At 32.3% G+C, this 21,709-nt stretch overlaps 4 protein-coding genes across 5 annotated transcripts in view; 1 reads left to right on the top strand and 3 right to left on the bottom strand.

Annotated features, from left to right (window-relative positions):
- LOC117788814 (regulating synaptic membrane exocytosis protein 2) overlaps positions 1 to 21,709 on the top strand; it is a 61,178-nt gene that overhangs the window by 35,458 nt on the left and 4,011 nt on the right. Inside the window, exons 12-13 of one of the 2 annotated variants that reach the window (XM_034627685.1) lie at positions 3,584 to 4,317; positions 5,806 to 5,916. In XM_034627685.1, coding sequence (XP_034483576.1) covers positions 3,584 to 4,317; positions 5,806 to 5,879 — 808 coding nt within the window. In that variant the 3' untranslated portion in view covers positions 5,880 to 5,916. Of the gene's footprint in view, positions 1 to 3,583; positions 4,318 to 5,805; positions 5,917 to 21,709 lie in introns of those variants that run through there. The other variant, XM_034627684.1, reaches the window with a different exon arrangement.
- On the bottom strand, positions 449 to 1,591 carry LOC117788920 (FMRFamide receptor-like). The gene has a single exon (XM_034627862.1). The coding sequence runs from the start codon at positions 1,589 to 1,591 to the stop codon at positions 554 to 556; it is 1,038 nt and encodes a 345-aa protein (XP_034483753.1). The 3' UTR covers positions 449 to 553.
- On the bottom strand, positions 12,213 to 15,064 carry LOC117788817 (synaptic vesicle glycoprotein 2B-like). Its single transcript, XM_034627689.1, has 7 exons — positions 15,010 to 15,064; positions 14,617 to 14,941; positions 14,438 to 14,559; positions 13,987 to 14,383; positions 12,778 to 13,164; positions 12,568 to 12,695; positions 12,213 to 12,504 (listed from the first exon to the last, which is right to left on the bottom strand). Exons 1-7 carry the CDS (start codon positions 15,044 to 15,046, stop codon positions 12,470 to 12,472), a joined length of 1,431 nt encoding a protein of 476 aa, XP_034483580.1. The 5' UTR covers positions 15,047 to 15,064; the 3' UTR covers positions 12,213 to 12,469.
- LOC117788816 (synaptic vesicle glycoprotein 2B-like) lies at positions 15,087 to 20,301 on the bottom strand. Its single transcript, XM_034627688.1, has 9 exons — positions 20,231 to 20,301; positions 19,853 to 20,177; positions 19,675 to 19,796; positions 18,428 to 18,731; positions 18,269 to 18,370; positions 17,570 to 17,696; positions 17,173 to 17,447; positions 15,282 to 15,409; positions 15,087 to 15,231 (listed from the first exon to the last, which is right to left on the bottom strand). Exons 1-9 carry the CDS (start codon positions 20,268 to 20,270, stop codon positions 15,167 to 15,169), a joined length of 1,488 nt encoding a protein of 495 aa, XP_034483579.1. The 5' UTR covers positions 20,271 to 20,301; the 3' UTR covers positions 15,087 to 15,166.

The following is a 21,709-nucleotide window of genomic DNA, read 5'->3' as shown; positions in this document are numbered from 1 at the left end:
AGACTTAAATATGACATATTTCAATCCGAAGACCCGAACCTAAACAGAACCGCTTTCTAAAATAAAAGTTTCGGCTCGAAAAAAAAATATAATTACATAAATTTTATGGTTTTTTAATATTACACAAATTCAAAAAAAATATAATTACATAATTTCAAATATTTGCGTAATATTAGAAAACCATAAAATTTATGTAATTATATTTTTTTTCGAACCGAAACTTTTATTTTAGAAAGCGGTTCGGTTTAGGTTCGGGTTCGCAAGGTAATTAATTTCAAGGGTTCGGTTTATTATCCGGTTCAGGCTGCTTAAAAACCCGAGCTGGAAACACAAAAACAAGCATTCAATTTTTTAATTAGGTTTAAAAATAAAAACAAATATTTTTAACCATGTACAGTAGTAATCTGGTATAAATAATTTGGAATAAATTCAAAAGTTTTACGTTTTCTGCTGCTCAGCCTTTTCCCAGCAAGCATTTTGAGAAATTCAACTTCCAAATGCCAAAATGGCACACTTTGGATTTACATTGATCTGTTTTTGAATGATTTTATTATTAAGAAATATTAATTGCTAAGTGCTTATCCGTTACTCGACAGACGCGTCGCTTGACAAAGACGAGTAAAAAAACTTCCCTGAACTTTTTGCCAAAGCTGATGTAAATGAGAAAATTGATGCTGTTGTTGATAGTGATTAGAAGATTGGACACGTAGATCAACTTGGTATTCATCACAATGCGGAAAGCCGCACAGATGTGCAAAACGACAGCCAGAGCGTTAAACATCAACAATACGACAACCGCACACATCAGAATCGTTGCCAATCCCATTTCCCTCGTCTCCGATCCCGACATGCTTTTCCGTACTCGATTCGCTCGCCTCACCCGTCTGTAGATCAGGCAATTGAGTATGGCCAGCGTGAGGAAGGGTATCAAATAGTTGACAATCAAATAGTACCAGTGCTTGTAGACTTTCAGGTAGGTGGGATCCACTCTCAAGAGTGTCGGACGCGCACAGTGGAGCACAGTGGTCGTGTTGGGCAATTGAGACATCACCGTGTGGAACTCCCAAAAACGTGGGATACCACAGACAATCGCAAAGCAGACGCAGACTATAAAAGAGATCTTGGCTCGTCGATAGGTGCAGAATTCACGTGCTTTCAGCGGATGACAGACGGCCACATAGCGTTCCACAGTCACCATTAAAATCACATAGATGCTCGCCGTCTGGGCAATCATGGCGATGGGTAATATTACAATTATGCTGAACGGATACACATAGTTGAAATACCAGAATAAGTGACCCGTATACGGGTATATTAAGGGTATGCCACCATACAGCATGATGCTTATTACAAAAATTGTATCGCAGAGTGCAAAACCCATTAGCAAATAGTTAAAACTTGATTTCATCTGCGGACGGGAGAGTACGATCATGGATATCACGTTGCCCAGAATACCGAGGACGGCAACTATATTTAGTGAGACGCCGCATACCCAAAACCTTATAAGATTTTTCTCCACATGCGGATTATAATCCTCTGAAAACGTCTTCATAAAATACAAAAACCGCGAGCTATTCCTGTCGTCATTCATTGTATATTTTTATGTTGTTGCTCTTGTGGTTTATTTAAACGTTATCGACGTTGCCACTCTTTATAGTGTAGTTCAGATATAGCCGTTGTTGCAATTGTTATTGTCAAGTTTTCCACTTTAATCTGCAAAAGCGGAAATACGAATATTAAAAAAAGACAGATTTTTAGTACATAAGCTTATTGTTGTTGTTCTTTTTATAATTGTTTTTATGTGATACTGTCCCATAAGATAAAAACAATTGTTTTTCTATGTTGAAGCTTTTTTTTTTATAATTTAAAATTTTTGAATTTTTCTTAAGTTTTTTCAGAGTTGAGCTTGATTTCTCAAGAGCACCAAAGCCAATTTGAAAAATCTATGCCTTTCTCAAAAGCTTTAAAGCATTAAAAGAAAAAAAAACCAAAAAACTAGTCGGCCGGTGCTACAGTCGAGCATACTTGGAAAAAATTAAAAAATATTTAGTTAACTTAAATGCATATTCTACCATATTGGTTACAATGTCTCATAAAACATTAAAGATTTTCATACTAAGACTTGATTTTCGCCCGATCGGTCCTATGACAGCTATATGATATAGTAGTCCGATTTGAACATACTTTGGACAGGATATATAAAACCAAGTCATATGCTTATTGTATTAGTTTGCTTTAGATATCTCAAAAAACAAAAAAGTTTTTCATACTAAAACTTGATTTTCGACCGATTGTTCCTATGGGCGCTATATGATATAGTGGTCCGATTCAAAAAAGAATCTAACTTGACCTGCCTGCAAGATAGAAGAATCTACATACCAAATTTGGTGTCAATAGCTTTTAAATTGTTCTTATAATTTGGATATGAAATTTTTTTTTCGATTTGTGGGCGATAAAGGGGGCGTGGCCGAATTTTGAAACAAACTTGATCTGCTTGCAATGTAGAGGAACCTACATACCAAGTTTGGTGTCTCTATCTCTTATAGTCTCTGAGATCTAGGCGCTCATACAAACGGACAGACAGACGGACAGACAGACGGACAGACGGACAGACGGACATTGCTATATCGACTCGGCTGTTGATGCTGATCAAAAATATATATACTTTATAGGGTCTGCCACGCCTCCTTCTGCCTGTTACGCACATATTCGTTAAAACAAACCCAATAGACCCCTGTACTTTTTTTAAGTATGGCGTCTAAAAAAAATGAGTTTGACCCCAGTAGCATTAAAAAGTTAAATTTTGTTGTACATTGTTATTGATTGCTACCACTTAATACGGAAATATATTAAATAAACTGTCCTTTTTCTTTTGTAAATAAAATGCAAGATTTGAAGCTGTCGTGGAAAATTTTGAACCCTACTTACTGATGATCAGTTCCTTTATTATTCTATTCCACATTCTTGTCTTTAACTTATTAAACTGCTCACCTCGCTTAATTCGTTGTCAATATTGTTTCTGGTCGCTCTACGGAGCGGTTCTTTGCTTTTGGTTATTGCTGTATTTTTTTTTCAGAAAATATTCAAAACTAAGCTGTTGATTCGATTTGAAACACGTTGAATTTCTTCTTTCAAGCAATACTGTAGAGCACACGTCCGTTACTTTCGACATACTTTCACTACTAATCGAAGACTGATTGCAATAAATAAATTGCACTCAAATCATGAAAGTAGAAGCGTAACCGCTACATTTCTAGTTGCACCTAAAATATAAATATAAATAGGTCAAGTAAATAAATAATGATTGCGGTAACATAATGCTTATTGTTTTCCTACAAATGGATTGATTTCTATAAATTATTTCTTGATTTTAATTAATCATTGCTCTTTTAATTTATAACTTTCACTTTAATTGTAGCTCAACATTTATGTGTTAAATTAAAAACTAAAAATTTTCTTTGAATAAACGTATAATTTAGAATATTTAGAAATTTTTTAGTTATTAAAATATTATAATTATTTATTAAGAAAAAAAAGAGAAAGTAATTTTAAAATATATTTTCCTTTCTCTTAATCCCTGCAGTGGTGATGGCAGTGTGCAGCAGACAGAGGTCAGTCGTCCCACCCAGAATCCCATATGGAATGCGACCTTGACCTTTGCGCACGTGAAGGCGGACAGTCTGATGGATCGGTATATAGACATACAGCTGTGGGATCTGGTGCCGCACACCGAGTCCATCTTTCTGGGGGAATGCAACATTGAGCTGCAGCAGGCGTTCCTCGATGACCAGGCCATCTGGTGTCGCCTGGAGGATCCCAAGGGATTGCGTGGCATCAGCATCAGCAAATCTCCGAGTGTCTCGCCACGTGGCTCGATTGCAGCCGGTGCTGGTGGCGATGTGTCACGTCTGTTGCGTCGCGATTACAACATGCAACGCTCCATATCGGATGAGGTGGACTCCATTGGGGATGGGGCGACGCTGTTGCATCCGGATACTGCTTGGATTGCCGGCTCACGACGCGGCTCGTCGCAGTCGGAGACCATGGAGGTGGAGGTGTATCAGCTGGGTAAGGACTTCTCGCGCTCATTGCCGGGATCGCGTCGCTCGAGCTTCCAGGATGCCGAGAAGCATCGGCTCGAGGAGGATGCGATGGCCACACCGCCCACCTCCTATTTGGTGGGCAGGCGTCGCTCCTCGGTGGCACGCCGCGATCCGGATGAGATCCTGAAGTCCTTAAAAGCTGTGCGCGGCGAACTGGGACGCACCATGAGCCTCGGCACCGAGCAGCACAACAAACAGCGCATGGGATCGAGACGTAAGTATCGATACTTTATATAGGCTGACACCCAGAGAAAAAACGCTTACTAAAAATAAATACAATTAAAGTGGAATTGATCACTTTTAAATACCAAATATAAAACACTCTCATTTAACTTAAATAAAATGTTTAATTAAATGTGAATATAGTATAACCAAACATGATAAATAAGCACTTAAGCTTAATTTTTACTATACGTCGACTGTGTTAAGTCGACAAATAAAATATTTAACGTAACGTTTAATAATATTTTTTTTCAAATATTCATAAAAGTTAACTCAATTATATTCAAATTAAATACCTTACATATTATTTAATTATTATTTTATTAAACTTAAATTCAAAGCTTGCATGATGAAAATTTCGCAGCTATGTTGTGCCAAAATTTCATTCTCCTCGCTCTTACCGTTTGGGCTGCACCAAGATCAGTCAGTCAGTCAGGACAAACAGTTTAATATATGCAGATTCAAATATTTGGCATAAATTTATTTACGTTGAATATTATTTAATTATTATTTTATTAAACTTATATTCCACGTTTTTTATAGTGTATAACAATTTTTGGAATAAATTTAAATCAGACTGTGCTTTACAGCATTATTTCCGTATTATAATGAGATCAAAGGGAAAAAACATATAATATAAAATTGGTTTATTGAGAATAAATTGTATATAGTATAAATTTTATATAAATTAATTAAAATCTATTCAAATTTAATATGTTTTTTATAAAAAATAAAATTTTGTCTTTATTTAGCTCAAATATTTAACATATTTCATTTTTTAAATAAGCCTATTTTACACAATGTTGGTTCAAGTCATTAAATTTAATAATGAAATATTAAAACAGTTGATATATAACTTAAAAAATTTTGAAGCTTAGACTCTTTCCATCTTTTATTAGATGAGAATTGAAATTAACAATTCATTTATTTACAATAATTTTTTTCATTTTATTTTGCTTTATTCAATTATTCTTTAAATTAAAAAATTAAAAATAAAAATACTTTACAATCAAAAGATTGGAAATGCTCTTGGAAAACTCTTTTTATAAACAACGCTAAATCATCGGATCATAGGATAGGATTAAATTAAAGTGTAAATATTTAAATTTAAAAGCCTATTTCTCTGGGTGTTGAAAATGTGAAGAATATAATACATGAATGTGATATTGAACCTTGGGAAGTACAAGGTGTACTCTCATTATGCCTCTCTCTCTCTCTCTCTGTGACCTAGCTACACACTTGCTATCTTTCTCTATACATATATATATACATCTGTATCTGTCTCTGTCTCTGTCTCTGTCTCTGTCTCTCGCTCTCACTTGAACCTGCCTTGTTGTGTGTCTCTGGCTCACCTAATTAAAGATTTTGCAACTTGATATACTTTACCATATATTATCCAACTGAACTATTGCCTTGGCCTCTACTATTTACAACTGTCTATCTAATTTCTTTGCTCTTCCGTCTCTCTCACACCTATTAGCCACAATATCGGTGTCGCATTATCAAAGCTTTGACACTCCCTACACAAACTGGACAAATAACACGTATAAATGAAAACTCAGCAATAACAAATATTTAATAACACTATTTTAAATTCTACTAAACTTAAAAAAAAAATTAAATTTAAACTAAATCGTTAAATCACAAAGATTATAGCGAATGCACCTCAGACACTCAATTTTCAAATAACCAAATAAATATTTATATATATATTTGCACGGCTGTAAATCGCAATGAAATAATTTGCGAGTAGTCAAACAAAAAAAAAAGAAAAACCACAAGAAACTTAAATTTTGTAAATTATACAACTGAAAACCACACTGCAAATTGAGCTTGGCAGCATCAATGTTTCTGTACACCTAATTGCAAAATATTTATAAACGAATACCGACAACAACAACAACAACTATAACTATAACCACAACAAGAAAGCAAAGCAAAAGTATTTTGATAACACACAAATAATAATAAAACCAACTCACCCACTGGTAAGAATGCAAAATGTACTTTTCTTTGCGTTTTTTTGAGTTACTACGTTTTGCTTGCCACACATTTTGGGGCATTTCCCTGTTTCATTTGGAGGGAATATAATGCTCGTCTTTTCTGCTAGTTGCATGCCACTTAATTAACACACACTTTCACACACAATTCACCTATTATGCACGCTGCTTGAGCTACACAAATTTTTTCTTGTCTACTTCTTCGCTTTTCTCTTACATTTGTTGTCATCTTATTAAGACACACGCAGCTTAGTCCTGTCTCAAAAAAAAAAATATATATATAAATAAATAAAGCAAAAGTCAGGACAATTCCCAGGACACAAGAAAACTTTTGATGCCATCATTTGGCTGGGCTTATCTCAGCTTATTGCTGCTATTTGCACAAAGCAACCAAAAGCAGCCGCAACAAATTTTATTTAAAATGCAAAGCCACACACACACACATACTCCCACACTCACACACACACACACATGCGTGAACTGCCACGCCTTATTAGCTGTTACCTGTTACCAGTTACCTGTTACCTGTTACCTGTTGGCTGACAACTGCTTGACGCCTGACATAAACCCTTCAACGGCGTCCTCAACGGCCCAAAAATAGCTCAACCTTGAAATTATCTTTTAAAATATGAAAAACACGCAAAAAGCATATGGATAAGTAAGCGAAATAAAGCAAAAAGAACAAACAAAACGAATATAAGGCTAAAGAGCAACGAAAAAATATTTGAAGTGCCACAAAGAAGTCGTTAAATATGGAAATCAAAACAAAAAGCCACATCTACTCCTTTTTCTACTTACTACTTTAACGTCCACTTTTACTTACTACTACTTAAATTTCTGCTACTATTTCTTCTGTCCATTCTAACTTACGACGTGAACAAAATTTTATAAAGTGTTATCTACATATTCTTCTTTGATATATCGATTGAAATCCATTAATGTTTCATTTAAAATTGTTACTTTTGACACTTAAAAAGTTAGAAATATGCCAAAGAAAATTTTATAATTCATCTAGATAAAATCCATCTATCCTAGATTGAAAATCCATCGATGTTCATTTTAAAACTGATACGTTTGCAATTGAAAATGTTAGAAATATGTCAACGAAATTTAAAAATATTATCTATAACAACAATAATGACCCAAGGATTTTTTTAAAATTATATTTTCCGCATATGAAATCTTTTTCGATGTATCGATACATCAATATTTCTATGTCGATTTTTAAAAGCAAGTTTCTTCTTGAATTAGAATTGCTTCTATTAAATATAACTATAATTCCTACTACTTATACTCCTACATCTACTCCTTTTTCTGCTCCACTTTCTGTTCCACTTTCTGCTTCTCTTCCTCCTTCTACTTTTACCTTTACACCTAATTCCTACTTCTACCACTATTGCTTCTGTTGTTGTATTTCTTTAGGTACTCCTTCTTCTATTTCTATTAGCATTCTTAATCCCACTCATATGTTTGCTACTATTTCTACTCCTATTTCTACTCCCATTTCTACTCCTATTTCTACTACTATTTTTATTTTTTCTCACATTCTACTTCCTCTTAGTTTCTGTATTCCATTTTCTACTTTTACTTCCACTACTCTAACTACTACTCTTGCTCCCACACCTACTCCATTTTCTACTACTATTCCCATCCTCACTCACTCCACACACTCACCGCGTATCTTCTTCTAGCTGCTTCTGTCCACAAGTCGAGTGTCCTTATTATAGCGCCAGTTAAGCAAGTTTGCTGACTTTGCTTTCAATATGTTTCGCCTCCGCTTTCTTTACAATAAGCCGCTTTTCCTTTAGCTCAATTTTATTTGAGTCTCCTGCTGCTTTAACATTTAACGCACATTCATATCCGGCAAACACACAGACACATACATACATGTATATAAACACCCACACAGAGAGACTTTTGCCAAGTTTATTTGACATTTATTTTATTTTTGGCTGATGGGCCTTGAGAAAAATATTTGAACTTTTGTCATAATCCTTTTTGCCTCAAACAAAATGTTCACAGTGTGCTTTGTGTGCGCTCAATTGATTGAATGATTGATTGACTGATTGTGCCCGCTGATAATACAGATTCCACTCCCTCTCTTTCTCTCTGGTTGTTGCGCAAAAGTTTTAATGACGCATGCCTGTCAAATAATTACGCATATCACGTATACGTCACAGTACCCGAACATAGTCAAATTTTATTCATAAATAATATAAACGAATTTTGCATTAACAGCAGCCAGCGTTTTATTAAACTGGTAGAAATATTGATAAAACAGCGGCCACTGTAATGAAAACAAAAATCATTAATAAACAGATTATAATATATTATCATTAATTATTATATTAAAACTCACCAAATAGAAAATAAACAAATAAATTAATAAATATCAAACAATAATCGCACATCATGTGTCCATGTAAAATACTTGTTATTATAATGGCAAGTCGTGCCAACATATAAGTTAAGGCCACCGATTTGCCTCTGAAAAGGAATATTTAATTAATCTAATTAAATTCAGACATCACTAAAATCGTTCAACAATTTTTCTATTAGTATTCTAGAGCAATAATTCTTTTGGTATTCATAATATAAAACAAAAGAATTATCAGTTACAATTCTGCTCTATGTTTTCTGCTGTTATTACTAATTTTTTTATGTGATTAATAGCCGAAAAAATCATACAAAGTGTTTTTGTATTAATTTATTGGCTAGAAAAACTTTTTAAGAATCTGTGAGAATTTACAAAAGTGTTATTATAAGTTGTTACTGCTCAGATATTATTGTTTTTTTGCTAGAGACAAAATACATGAAAGATAAAAATAAGTACGATCAAATTTAAATTTTTATCTGTTTTGAGCTTAGCAGAAAGCATTAAAAAAAAGTGTTTTGACTGTATTCAGCTACTTCTGTTTAATAGGGACATATAAATATTTATTCCTCACCTCAAATAAGTTGGCACCACATCCATGATAACAGATCCCGCCAATGAAATTGTGCTGGTGCACAGCGTTATAAATAGAACCAGCGAAACGAGCTGCGGCTCTCTTAGCTTGACAAAATTGAGCAGAAAGCCACACATTGAGGCCAGAAATGCATTACAAGTTAACACAGTACGACGTCTTAGAAACTTGAGCAGCAGAGCCGTGAAAACGCAACAGCAAAAAACACTGCAACTTAGGATAACGCCATCTGTATATGATATATTCTTTTGCCAGCAATCTTGTTCTCCACTTGTCTCATTTGTCGCATGACAATAATCAATTGACTCACAAAGTATTGCATCCTTTGAGGACGAATCATTACGCATTTTTGTGAACCACAAAGTAAAGCCATTGCCACTGAAAAATATATATATAGTATATACAAGTAATTGTTTTTACCAAAAATATGCGTATATTTGTAAAAATTTTAAAAGCATAAATATTGAACTTTAAGAAACTATAGTAAAATAACTTAAAAAATAACCTTTACCTATTTTTTTATTACATTTAATTTTTTTTATTATAGTTGCTTATTGTTATTAAACCACAAAGTAAAGCCATTGCTCCTAAAAAATGTGTACAGTTTGTCAAGTAATTGTTTTTTGCAGAAAATTTACGTATATTTGTAAAATTTTTAAAAGTATAATTATTAAACTATAAGAAACTATAATAAAATAATTTAAAAAATTACCTTCACCTGTTTTTTATTTATTTTATATTTATTTTTTATTATAGTTGCTTAATATTCTTAGTACAAGTTAAAAAAAATTAAATAATAAGATTTACTGAGCTTAACTACTTTTTTTTATCAAAATAAAATTAAATGCACTTTTTTCGTTGTCAAAGCAATTACTTGACATACTATTATTATTATTATATTATGTGCAAATTAAGTTAAGTTATTTTTAATATACTCACACAGAAGTAAATGCGCTGAGTATGATGGTAACTTGCAGAATGGGCTTTAAATAGTATCTACCAAAGATCATCTTCATATCCTGGCCAAAACGTGTCACAAAACGCTTTGACTGTGACAGTCTGGGACCCATACGTGGTTGTGTAACGCCAGTGACGCCAAAACTCTTTAGATCCTGTTTGCGATTTCTCAGACAGAGGCGATCCAGTACCTTGTAGGCGCCATCATAGTCTCCCACGGAGATCAGAAACTTGGCCGTCTCTGGCAACACCCACATGCCAATAAAGGCTAAAACTCCCGGAAAACAATGTAGCAACAAATTAAATCGCCAAACGCGCACATCATAATCTCCCATACTCCAAAGCACTCGACCCAAAGGACGCATTAGATTAGCCATAGCTGCGGTTATTAATAAAGGACTTATTAATATAGCAGACTCGGCAATGCTTTTAATAATACCTCATACGAATACCCAATATTAATTTAGAAATGACAAATACAAATAAATAAATTATGGTTGAAAGACAGGCATCATAAATTACGAAATTCAACTTGAAAAAATATTCAGAGTAGTTAAATTAGTAAAACAAATATTAAAAGACAAAATTAAGGAAAAAATAATTTATTAGTAATTTAAATAAATATTTATTAAAGTACTTATAATTTAGTCATTTTTATATAATTGATTTATTAAAATGTTAGGTCTTTTTTTTGGTCTATTTTATTTATAAATTAAATAAATATTTATTTAAGTACTTGATCTAATTTTATTAATAAATTAAATAAATATTTATTAAAGTACTTGATTTTATTTTATTAATAAATTAAATAAATATTTATTAAAGTACTTGATTTTATTTTATTAATAAATTAAATAAATATTTATTAAAGTACTTGATTTTATTTTATTAATAAATTAAATAAATATTTATTAAAGTACTTGATTTTAGCCATTTTGATATGATTGATTAATAAAAATGTAGGGTCTCTTTTTGGTTTATTTTGAAACTTGTCAAAAATATATTTGATTTTGTCTTTTTCTTAATTTTTGTATTCTAAAATTCTTATTTCTTATAAAATTATTGCGAAGTTTGCTTTCCTAATTTTGATTGCTATATTAGAAGCTTCCTAGTTTAGTTTTCTTAATTTTTATTGCTAAATTTTGTTAAGCTTAGTTTTATTTTTGAAAATTAGTATAGAGATTCCCCTTACCTACCTGGCATATACAACGAACCCAGAGCCACAGCATGAGATACGAAATTAACTACGCGAGGACGATGCTCAATTTTCGTGAACTCCGTTATATAAGTCAAGCTATTAATACCAGCACCAGAAATACTAGCAAACAACATCAGAAACTATACAGAAATTATCAAAAATATAATCCCATTCATACCAACCAGAGTCCAGTGGCAAATCTCCAAAAGAGAAACGAATAAAAATTGGGCATAAGTGAGGAAAAAAACGTTGATAACAAGGAGAACATCAATGAATATATCACCATGGTACGTCGTCCAATATGATCCGTCTTATAGCCAGCATAAGATGAGGTTAAAATTAAGCCCAGGAACGCAGCAATTGACAAAATTGAGAGCTGCGTATTATCTATTGAGTATTCACAGTCAATTGATAGATTAACAAGATTAATGCCCATTAATTCATTGTTCAGATAGAGAATAATCATGGCACAGGTCAGCATCATTAACAACTGCATGTATCCAAATCCTATAAAGCAGAAAATGAGAGTAAAACTTGAGAAAAATTAATAGTTACCGATGAGATCCAAAACATCGTCCACATCAGTATCGTCCACATCAATTTCAGCCATGCTAAACAACACAACAAGAAATAAAAACAATATAAAAGTATAAAATATTTATCAAACAATGATTTGAAAGATTTCTAAATGAATTCTTGACACAAAATTCAGTTGGCATATCAAGCATACGCAGTGTGTGACTCACTTTAACCAAAAGAATTAGTATTGATTTTATAATAATTGTATATTTTCCAAATACATACGCGTACAAACAATAATAAATTACTTATAAATCTTTCTATGACTTTCATCGAGTGTAGAATTAAACTACTGCCATGCAATTTGGACTCAAAACAAACAATAATGATCAATTTAGTTGTAAAAAAATTTCTATCAAGCATGTCACTTAAATAATTACGCATATCACGTATACGCACAGTATCCAAAAATACAAAATATAGATATGAAAAGTTGTCTGCTTATTACACACGTAGAATTGCTATCAAAATGACAATAGCTGCAAATAAATAAAAGAAATTATATATACAAATATTAAGTATACGCATCGTGTCAAACTTACCAATTACTACAAGCACAAATATATTGAATGTAATCAAACAATAATCGTACAGAAAATGTCCAATTATACTATTGGCAATAATGACCGATAAACGTGCAAGCGTGAGAGAAAAACTCATTGCTTTACCCCTGAGAAATTCAAGTTGAATATAATGGAAATTATATAAAATATAACAAAGATTTTAATAAATTTATAATATTTAATGCTTACCTTAAATACGTGGGCACCATATCGGCTATGGCAGAATTGGCCAGTGGAATGGCCATGATTAGCATCGTTATGAATATCACCATGGCAAATAGCTGCAATAGCTGATTTTTGACAAAATTGAGACTCAGTCCACCAATGGTCGAAATAACCGCATTAACAAGCATAATGCTGCGTCGACTTAAAAAGCAAAGCAATATGGTAATCCAAGCACAAGTGCACAGAGCAGAAAGGCCCAAAATAATACTTTCTGTATAGTTTATGGGCTTATCTGTACACATCGAATCGTTAGGTGAACTATTGTCTTCTTTCAAATGATCGCACATGATACTCCTCTTATTAGTCAGTTGATAACGAATCGCTGTGAACCACAGTTGAAAGCCATTGCCGCTGTTGAAAACAGAAAAAATGTAATGAAAATTTACTTTTTTTATAATTTTGGTTCAAATATAATGTTAGTCAAGAAAGTGATTACACATTTACATATTTTCATTTGCAAAAAAAGCATATATTGAGTATGGATACTTATTTTAATTCATATTTTCTTTTGCTTGGTTATTATCAAAAAAGCAAAAAAATAAAATAATAATAAAATTTGTGAATCAAAACCAAGGCTGCAAACCTCCAAAATTTTGTCAAAGGTTCGGTTCGGCGCTTCAAGCCATAGAACAAGACATCGGTTTGGTTCGCGGATTGGCCTATATACCCCCTGAACCCAAGGTTTGGGTTCGAACCTTGTTTCAATTTCATACAAAAAAATATTTGTATTGTTATACATTTTTCTCAACATTTTGAACTAATTTATTTTATTTTTTTTATGAAATCAAATTTTGATGATAATTTAAATTTGTTTGAAGATTTAAATATGACTTTTTTAATCAGAAGTCGCAAATAATTGTGTTCTATAAGAAAACCAAAAATTTTATGAATTTATTTTTTTTTTTGAACCGAACCATTTATTTTAGAAAGCGGTTTTGTTTAGGTTCGGTTTCTCAAAGTAAATAAATTCAAGGGTTCGGTTCATGATCCGGTTCAGGCTGCTTAAAAACCCGAACCGAACCAGTTTTACGAGGTTCGGTTCTGAACCGGGTTGCAGCCTTCGTCAAAACACTTTCTTATCTAACTGTATAGTTTTGTTCCATTCATCTAAATAATTCATTTTTTTATCAAAATTATAGTATTCTCTATTACTAAATATATTACAGTACTCACACAAAGAAATAGGCGCAAATAATCAATACGATGATCACATACTGTTTCACATAGGGTGGCTTAAACAATGGCAGCGTTTCGTACCACAAGCGATAAATGCAATTCGATTGTTTCTCAAGAATAGGTGGAATATGTGCTTGTGTAACTCTGGTCACATTTAGAGTCTCCAAGCTCTCTCTGCGATTGCTTAGACAAAGACGATTGAGTATCTCGTAGGCAGCTTCGTTATTGCCCACAGAGAGTAAATATTTGGCTGACTCTGGCAACACTGAAAATGCTATTAAGGCAATTATGCCTGGTATCAGATTGAGGAGCATACAAAGTCGCCAGACACGCACATGAAAGCTGCCCATGCTCCACAGTACAGTATGCAAGGGCTCAAAGACATGAGCCAAAACTATTGATCCTAAATTAGCTCAAAAATAATAATACTTTGTTTTGAAATACTCACGTGGCACAAAAATAAAGGACATGACAACGGCATAGGTGAAAAAATTAGCCATTCTGGGACGCACTTGAATTGTTGTATACTCCATCAGATAGGTGAATGCAGTCGCCATAATGCCAGAGAGACTGGTAAAAAAAAAACACAAGCTACTTACTGAGTCGGCTAAAAAATTTTGGACTTACGATAAGCCAGCTATTATACGGCAAATGAGAAAGCAATAAAATATGGGCATGGTTAAAGAAATAGCTGATGATATTAATGACATCACCAATGAGTATAACATCGCTTTACGTCTTCCAATCTGATCCGACTTGTAACCGACATAATAGGTAAATAGAATCATGCCCATAAATCCCGCACTTCTTAAGAGAAAAAGTTCGGTTGGGGATAAATTAAATTCACAGGCTATCGATATGGCCACAATACTGATGCCCATTATCTCATTGACAAAATAGATCATTGCCATCGAACAACTCAAAAATATCAACAGCTGTGTCCAACCAAGACCTAAATATATATATATATATATACGTTAAAAAAAACTGCTCGATAAAACCAAGAATCAAATTGCTTACCAATCAAATCCAAAACAACATCTATATCTGTGGACATGTTAACTACAAATTTAATTTAAACAACAACAATTTGAACATTTTTTTGTTATGTAACTTCATACAAGCATTTATTGACATACAATGCAAATCACTTAAAATAAATATATAGATGAACAAATTATTTTGTTGCAATGTCAATAACATCCGCATCCGATGGTAAACGTGTTATGAGCACAAAGCTGACTGTAAAAGACATATGTAAATATCAAGTATACGCAGCATATTCCACCTACTTAACATGACAGCAGCGAATGCATTGAATGTGAGATAACAATTCCATTTCAGTGTGTAACCCACGTACAAACCGGCAAACAAAACTCCAATCCGTCCAAACATCATAGCCAGGGCAACAGATTTATTTCTGCAAGAGATTTAAAATTTGATTAATCTTAGGTTTTACTCTTAATCAAAAGCCTTTATTGTAAATTTCTTGCATTAAATCTGGCCAAATTGTACATAAATTATAACTTAAACTTAAACTAACTTGCTAGATCCAAAGTCTGACCAACTTCAAACTTACATAACTTTGCCAAAAATTGACTGATTTTCATGCGGAATACCATTTTGATCATTTTTTGGTCTCTACTTTGATTCTGCATCAAAATATTATAAATTTTTAAAATTCCATATTTTCCCCCTATCACTGTCTATATTATCCGGACTTTCCCTTGACTTGCCCCTTGACACTTATTCAAAAACTTCAGACTGTCATAACTTTGCCAAATCTTGACCGATTTTCAAGTGGAATACCATTTTGATCATTATTTGGCCTCTACTTTAGTTTTGCATCAAAATATTAACTAGTTAAAAAATTCGATTTTTTCCCCTATCACTGTCTATTTTATTCGAACTTCACTTGACTTGCCCCTTGACGCTTACTCAAAAACTTAAAATTATCATAACTTTGCCAAATCTTTACCGATTTTCATGCGGAATACCATTTTGATCATTTTATGGCCTCTTCTTTGATTCTGCGTCAAAATATAATGTACTTAAAAAATTCGATTTTTTCCCGTTTCACTGTCTATTTTATCCGGACTGTCCCTTGACTTGTCCCTTAACACTTACTCAAGAACTTCAAATTGTCATAACTTTGTAAAAACTTGACCGATTTTCATGCGGAATACCATTTTGATCATTATTTGACCTCTACTTTGATTCGGCATCAAAATATTATTTGCTTAAAAAATTCGATTTTTTTCCACTATCACTGTCTATTTTATTCGAACTTCACTTGACTTACCCCTTGACGCTTACTCAAAAACTTAAAATTATCATAACTTTGCCAAATCTTGACCGATTTTCATCCGGAATACCATTTTGATCATTTTATGGCCTCTACTTTGATTCTGCGTCAAAATATAATGTACTTAAAAAATTCGATTTTTTCCCCTATCACTGTCTATATTATCCGGACTTTCCCTTGACTTGCCCCTTGACACTTATTCAAAAACTTCAGACTGTCATAACTTTGCCAAATCTTGACCGATTTTCAAGTGGAATACCATTTTGATCATTATTTGGCCTCTACTTTAGTTCTGCATAAAAATATTAACTAGTTAAAAAATTCGATTTTTTCCCGTATCACTGTCTATTTTATCCGAACTTCCCTCGACTTGTCCCTTAACACTTACTCAAAAACTTAAAATTATCATAACTTTGCCAAATCTTGACCGATTTTCATGCGGAATACCATTTTGATCATTTTATGGCCTCTACTTTGATTCTGCGTCAAAATATAATGTACTTAAAAAATTCGATTTTTTCCCGTATCACTGTCTATTTTATTCGGACTTTCCCTTGACTTGCCCCTTGACACTTATTCAAAAACTTCAGACTGTCATAACTTTGCCAAATCTTGACCGATTTTTAAGTGGAATACCATTTTGATCATTATTTGGCCTCTACTTTAGTTTTGCATCAAAACATTAAATAGTTAAAAAATTCAATTTTATCCCCTATCACTGTCTATTTTACTTTACGAACTTTCCCTTGACTTGCCCCTTGACCCATAGTCAAAAATTTCCAACTATCATAACTTTGCCAAATCTTGACTGATGTTCCAGAATACCATTTTGATCATTATTAATTCCAACTCCTATTGAAAGTCCCTGGTTAACTTACCTTAAATGCGTGGGTATCACATCAATTAGCACAGATAATATCAATCTCAGACTACACAGTGGAGGCACAGTCAGAAACACAAAACACGCGGTAACAAAAAAATGTGTCTTGACCACGTTGAGCATAAAACCAGCAATGGTAGCGAGCATCGCAAAGGCCAACAGAATAATCTTGCGATTAATCCAAATCAAAAGCAGACTGATCAACATAAACATGGCCAAGCAACAACATCCGTTAAATATGGCATACAACAGAAACTTTGTTGGCACATTGCACTGAAAGAAAAAATTAACAAAATTTAAGAAAAATAATTATGAAATTAAGATTTGATCATATAATCAATATCAATCAATTGGATATGCAATATGCATGGAATATTTATACCTTTGACACATACCTCTGATTCGGCTACCGTTTTATTTAAGGCATGTGCTGCTTCCACCAAATCACAGAGTATCATTGGATCGCCAACATCGCTCTGCATTTTAAGTATACGCGGCATCCAAACGGCCAGACCAAAACCCCTGTAAATAAAATAATACCTCAAATTAAATGAAGAGACATGAATTTTAAATTAATAAATATATAAATGCAGACAGCTTTAAAGAAAAATCGACTTTCAGAAAATAAATAAATATTTATATTTCATATTTTTTTTAATAATTTCTGCAATCGTGCTGCAAATTATTAGGTTTTCTTATCTAGATTATTATACTTAAAATTTAAAGGCTACCAAGCTATTTAATAAAAATATTCCTACTACAAAATTATAGATAGAATACTATAAAAAAAGTAATAGCTTTATGAAACTATCAATCGTGCTGCAAATTATAAGGTTTTCTTATTTAGATTATTATTATACTTAAAATTTAAAGGCTGCCAAGTTATTTAATAAAAATATTAATAGTATAAAATTATAGATAAAAAACTATACAAAAGTAATAACTTTGTGAAACTACAAAAAAAAATCTTAATTGTATATGGAGAATAGAATAATAAAGAAGTCAAGGAAAGAATTTAAGTAATAAATTTAAAAAAGCATTTTGAAAATGTCTAAAATTATTTAGATACATGTTTATTAGAACTGTCTACCCACGTGCCAAATTCGAAGATCAGAATTGCAATAATCAGCAGCATATGTCGCAGATACATGCCCTGCAGCAAAGGCTTCGTTTCGCTCCACATGCGGATGAAAAGACTGTTGAAAGATCACTTGAAATAGGCATTAAAAAAATTGCACACTTAAACTACTCACAAGTTATGTTTAATATAGGAATCACCGCGTAAACGAGGCTGTGACACATTTTCAAAGCCTAAACTCTTGAGGGTGACATCCTTACCCTTGTTATATCGACAGCACCTTTCCAATACCTCCAAAGCCTTGTCCACCTGATTAATGGATAGATAATACTTGGGACTCTCGGGCATGCAAAAGATCATGATCCAGGAAATTACACCAGGCAGCAGATTAACGACCATAAGAGCACGCCAACTGGTAAATCCATAGTTGTCCGTTATCATTAGGCGAATATTCAAAGGTAACAACCACATGCTCACAACTGAGGAATGAAAGAATATTAAAATCTCTACACTGCTAAAAAAAATATGTTACTATTTTATCAGCATATACAGATCAAAAAATTCCGTTTTTTTATTTTAAAACAAAATTGTTTTTTTCACATTTTTGCTGATAAAAAAGTTTGTAATTCTCGACTCATTTTATAGAAAAACATTTGAAATATAATAATTTTATTTTATGTTTAATGACTTTATTTACTTTTAAATTATATGCACTGTTACAAAAATTTTATCAGCATATACAGATCAAAAAATTCAGTTTATTTTTAAATAACAAAAACGTTTTTTTCACATTTATGCTGATTTAAAAGTTATAATTCTCGACTCATTTTATAGAAAAACATTTGAAATATAATAATTTTATTTTATTTTTAAAGACTTTACTTACAATTAATTTATATGCACTGTTTAAAAAATTTTATCAGCATATACAGATCAAAAAATTCAGTTTTTTTAAATAAACAAAAACGATTTTTTCACATTTATGCTGATAAAAAAAATATAATTCTCGACTCATTTTATAGAAAAACATTTAAAATATAGTAATTTTATTTAATTTTTAAAGACTTTATTTATTGTTAATATATATACACTGTTAAAAAACTTTTTTTTGGTATACATTTTATTTTTCGTTCACTAGTTCACTAGTCTCAAAAATCATAACAATCTTTTCAAAAAGTTTATTAAACTAAAGTTTATAGTTTTAAGACAAAATTCTTAATTTAATATCTTAACTCAGAAAAATGCGTCGATAACAATAATTTCTTAAAAAAAGAAAATTGATCGCGTTGTTTAGTTTATATGTATATATATATTTTTTTTTTTTGTTAAAGTTGTCTTATTTGAAATACAAAATTTTCTACACAAATATTCGAAATTTGAAGTTTTCTTTGTCAGTGTAAAGATTTGTAATAAATTGCTTACGTGGCACATAGATCATGCTAACGCCAAGAGCATAGCTTAGAAAATTGGTGACTTCGGGGCGCAGCTTGATCTGTGTAAACTCACTCATGTAGGTGAGCACGGTCGAACCTGGACCAGGAAGACTGTCGCAAATTAATGAATTTGCCACTGAAGGTAGTATATATATTTCAATACTTACAAGCAGCTCGTAATGAAGCGAACGACAAGAAATGACCAAAAATCTGGCATAAAAGATGATATCAATGAGAACAACATGGTCAGCATCGATGAGATGAGAATCAGCTTACGCCTTCCAATCTCATCCGATTTATAGCCCAAATAGTGACTCGATCCCACCTGTGCTATAAACACAGCTGTCATTAACCATGCCATTCTATGCTCATCGATCTGAAAGTCACAACTCGCCGCCACAGACACCAATCCCAATCCAAATTGCTCATTTGATATATACATTTGTTGTGTCGCACAACTGATGAATAGGATTAACTGCATACGACCAAAGCCTGTCGGGAAATAACTACAATAATATATTCGAAATGGTTACCTTAATCTTTACCCAGCACATTCAACACGTCATCAATGTTCACTTCAGCCATAGTTTACAACTTTTAATACCTTCAACAAATATGTAGTACTCGTGTTTTGTCATATTTTATTTGTATTTATTTCAATAAACTCGTAACTTTGAAGTTAATTTCAATTCAATCAAATTCCAATCGCTTTGGTACTTGACCTCATTATCCTTTAATGCAAATCGATGGCTTTGATCCTGGCTAACACAGCATACCAAATCCAACCGAAATATGTCAGGATTTGGCCAAGCTGTGCTTAATTTTCGTTAAAGGACGAACTTGTTAGAGCTCCTGCATAATCTTCGAAAAAGGACATTCTGTTTATAGCTCTTGTTCCTCTGCATCCTTGCGAATTTCGAAAGGATAACTTTTTTTTTACTCACAGGAAGCAGGACTATTGAACTGCATTCAAGGATTTGGATTATCTTTCAAAAAAATTGTCATCAAGTTTTTTTTTTATAGAAAATTTGGCCTGAAAACAGAAAAATGCCTGTAACTCCGCCATTTCAAGGACTAGAAGGGTGTTCTTTTGCATAGAGATAGCCCTAGGCATGACCAATCTGAATATGTATTTAAAAGGACCAAAGTCCTTGCAGGAGCTAAAAAATTCGTACTTTTTTGTGTATAAAAAAAAAGACATATCTCGAATATCCTTCAAAGGATCAGGTTTAATCTGGTGTCTATCGAAGCCTTTTGGTCACGGCTATCGATGGACCAAAGGACATTCAAATCGTTTTGTTACTTTAGGAATTATTAAGGATTTTGTGTTTTCAGCCAGTTTCTTAGCGACTTTGGACTGAAATTTTCCAAGTGTATGATCCTTAGATGACACCATAATTTTTTGATGCCGATCGATAGAGTTCGTCCTGACGAGCCTAGCAAACTATGTCCTGCCGATTTGCGCAATTATATGGCCAAAATATGCTTAATTTTTGTTAAAGGACAAATTTTATTAGACCACCTGCCGACGGTATCCTTTTAATTTTTTAAAGGACATAATTTTAAATGACAAATAAAAAGACTATTTGTTTCCAGTAAGTAATTTATTTTTACTTTTATTTATTAATATTTTAATATAAGGAAAGTGTTTTTCTTATTTAACTTTTATAATTTATAAATGTTAACAATATTCAGCACGGGCAAAGCCGTTTAAGACCAGTATTTATACTTATTTTGGGTACAAATTTAATATTTGCTATACAAATTTTATAAATATACAGTAATTTTTATAAATATAGCTAGTTATACAAAAATTACGTATACGCGGTGTATGCAATTTACTTAATTGGTGGTTACATGGTTTCACTACATCGTTTCATTTATTTTATATTATTTTATTATTAATTTTTTTTTAAACATAGCATATATTTTAATCCTTGCAAATTAATCAAATATTACGTATACGCAATGTGTGTGCCAAATTACTGTTACTTTGCATGATTGTTATGTGCTTATTTTTGGCA

This window comes from Drosophila innubila (assembly GCF_004354385.1).
Source record: "Drosophila innubila isolate TH190305 chromosome 3L unlocalized genomic scaffold, UK_Dinn_1.0 0_D_3L, whole genome shotgun sequence".
Taxonomy (NCBI): domain Eukaryota; kingdom Metazoa; phylum Arthropoda; class Insecta; order Diptera; family Drosophilidae; genus Drosophila; species Drosophila innubila.
This window is presented reverse-complemented; position numbering and strand designations above follow the sequence as displayed.

What these genes read in the sequence shown, in the direction of transcription:
- LOC117788920 (XM_034627862.1), bottom strand. Translation starts at nt 1,591, where the DNA reads ATGAATGACGACAGGAATAGCTCGCGGTTTTTGTATTTTATGAAGACG.
- LOC117788817 (XM_034627689.1), bottom strand. Translation starts at nt 15,046, where the DNA reads ATGTCCACAGATATAGATGTTGTTTTGGATTTGATTG. An exon ending in TGTTGTTTTGGATTTGATTG is followed by an intron (nt 14,942 to 15,009) that starts GTAAGCAATTTG and finishes ATATATATTTAG; the next exon opens with GTCTTGGTTGGACACAGCTG. An exon ending in ATTTGCGCCTATTTCTTTGT is followed by an intron (nt 13,165 to 13,986) that starts GTGAGTACTGTA and finishes TGTTTTCAACAG; the next exon opens with CGGCAATGGCTTTCAACTGT.
- LOC117788816 (XM_034627688.1), bottom strand. Translation starts at nt 20,270, where the DNA reads ATGGCTGAAGTGAACATTGATGACGTGTTGAATGTGCTGG. An exon ending in CGCTTCATTACGAGCTGCTT is followed by an intron (nt 19,797 to 19,852) that starts GTAAGTATTGAA and finishes AATTTGCGACAG; the next exon opens with TCTTCCTGGTCCAGGTTCGA. An exon ending in TAGCATGATCTATGTGCCAC is followed by an intron (nt 18,732 to 19,674) that starts GTAAGCAATTTA and finishes TTCATTCCTCAG; the next exon opens with TTGTGAGCATGTGGTTGTTA.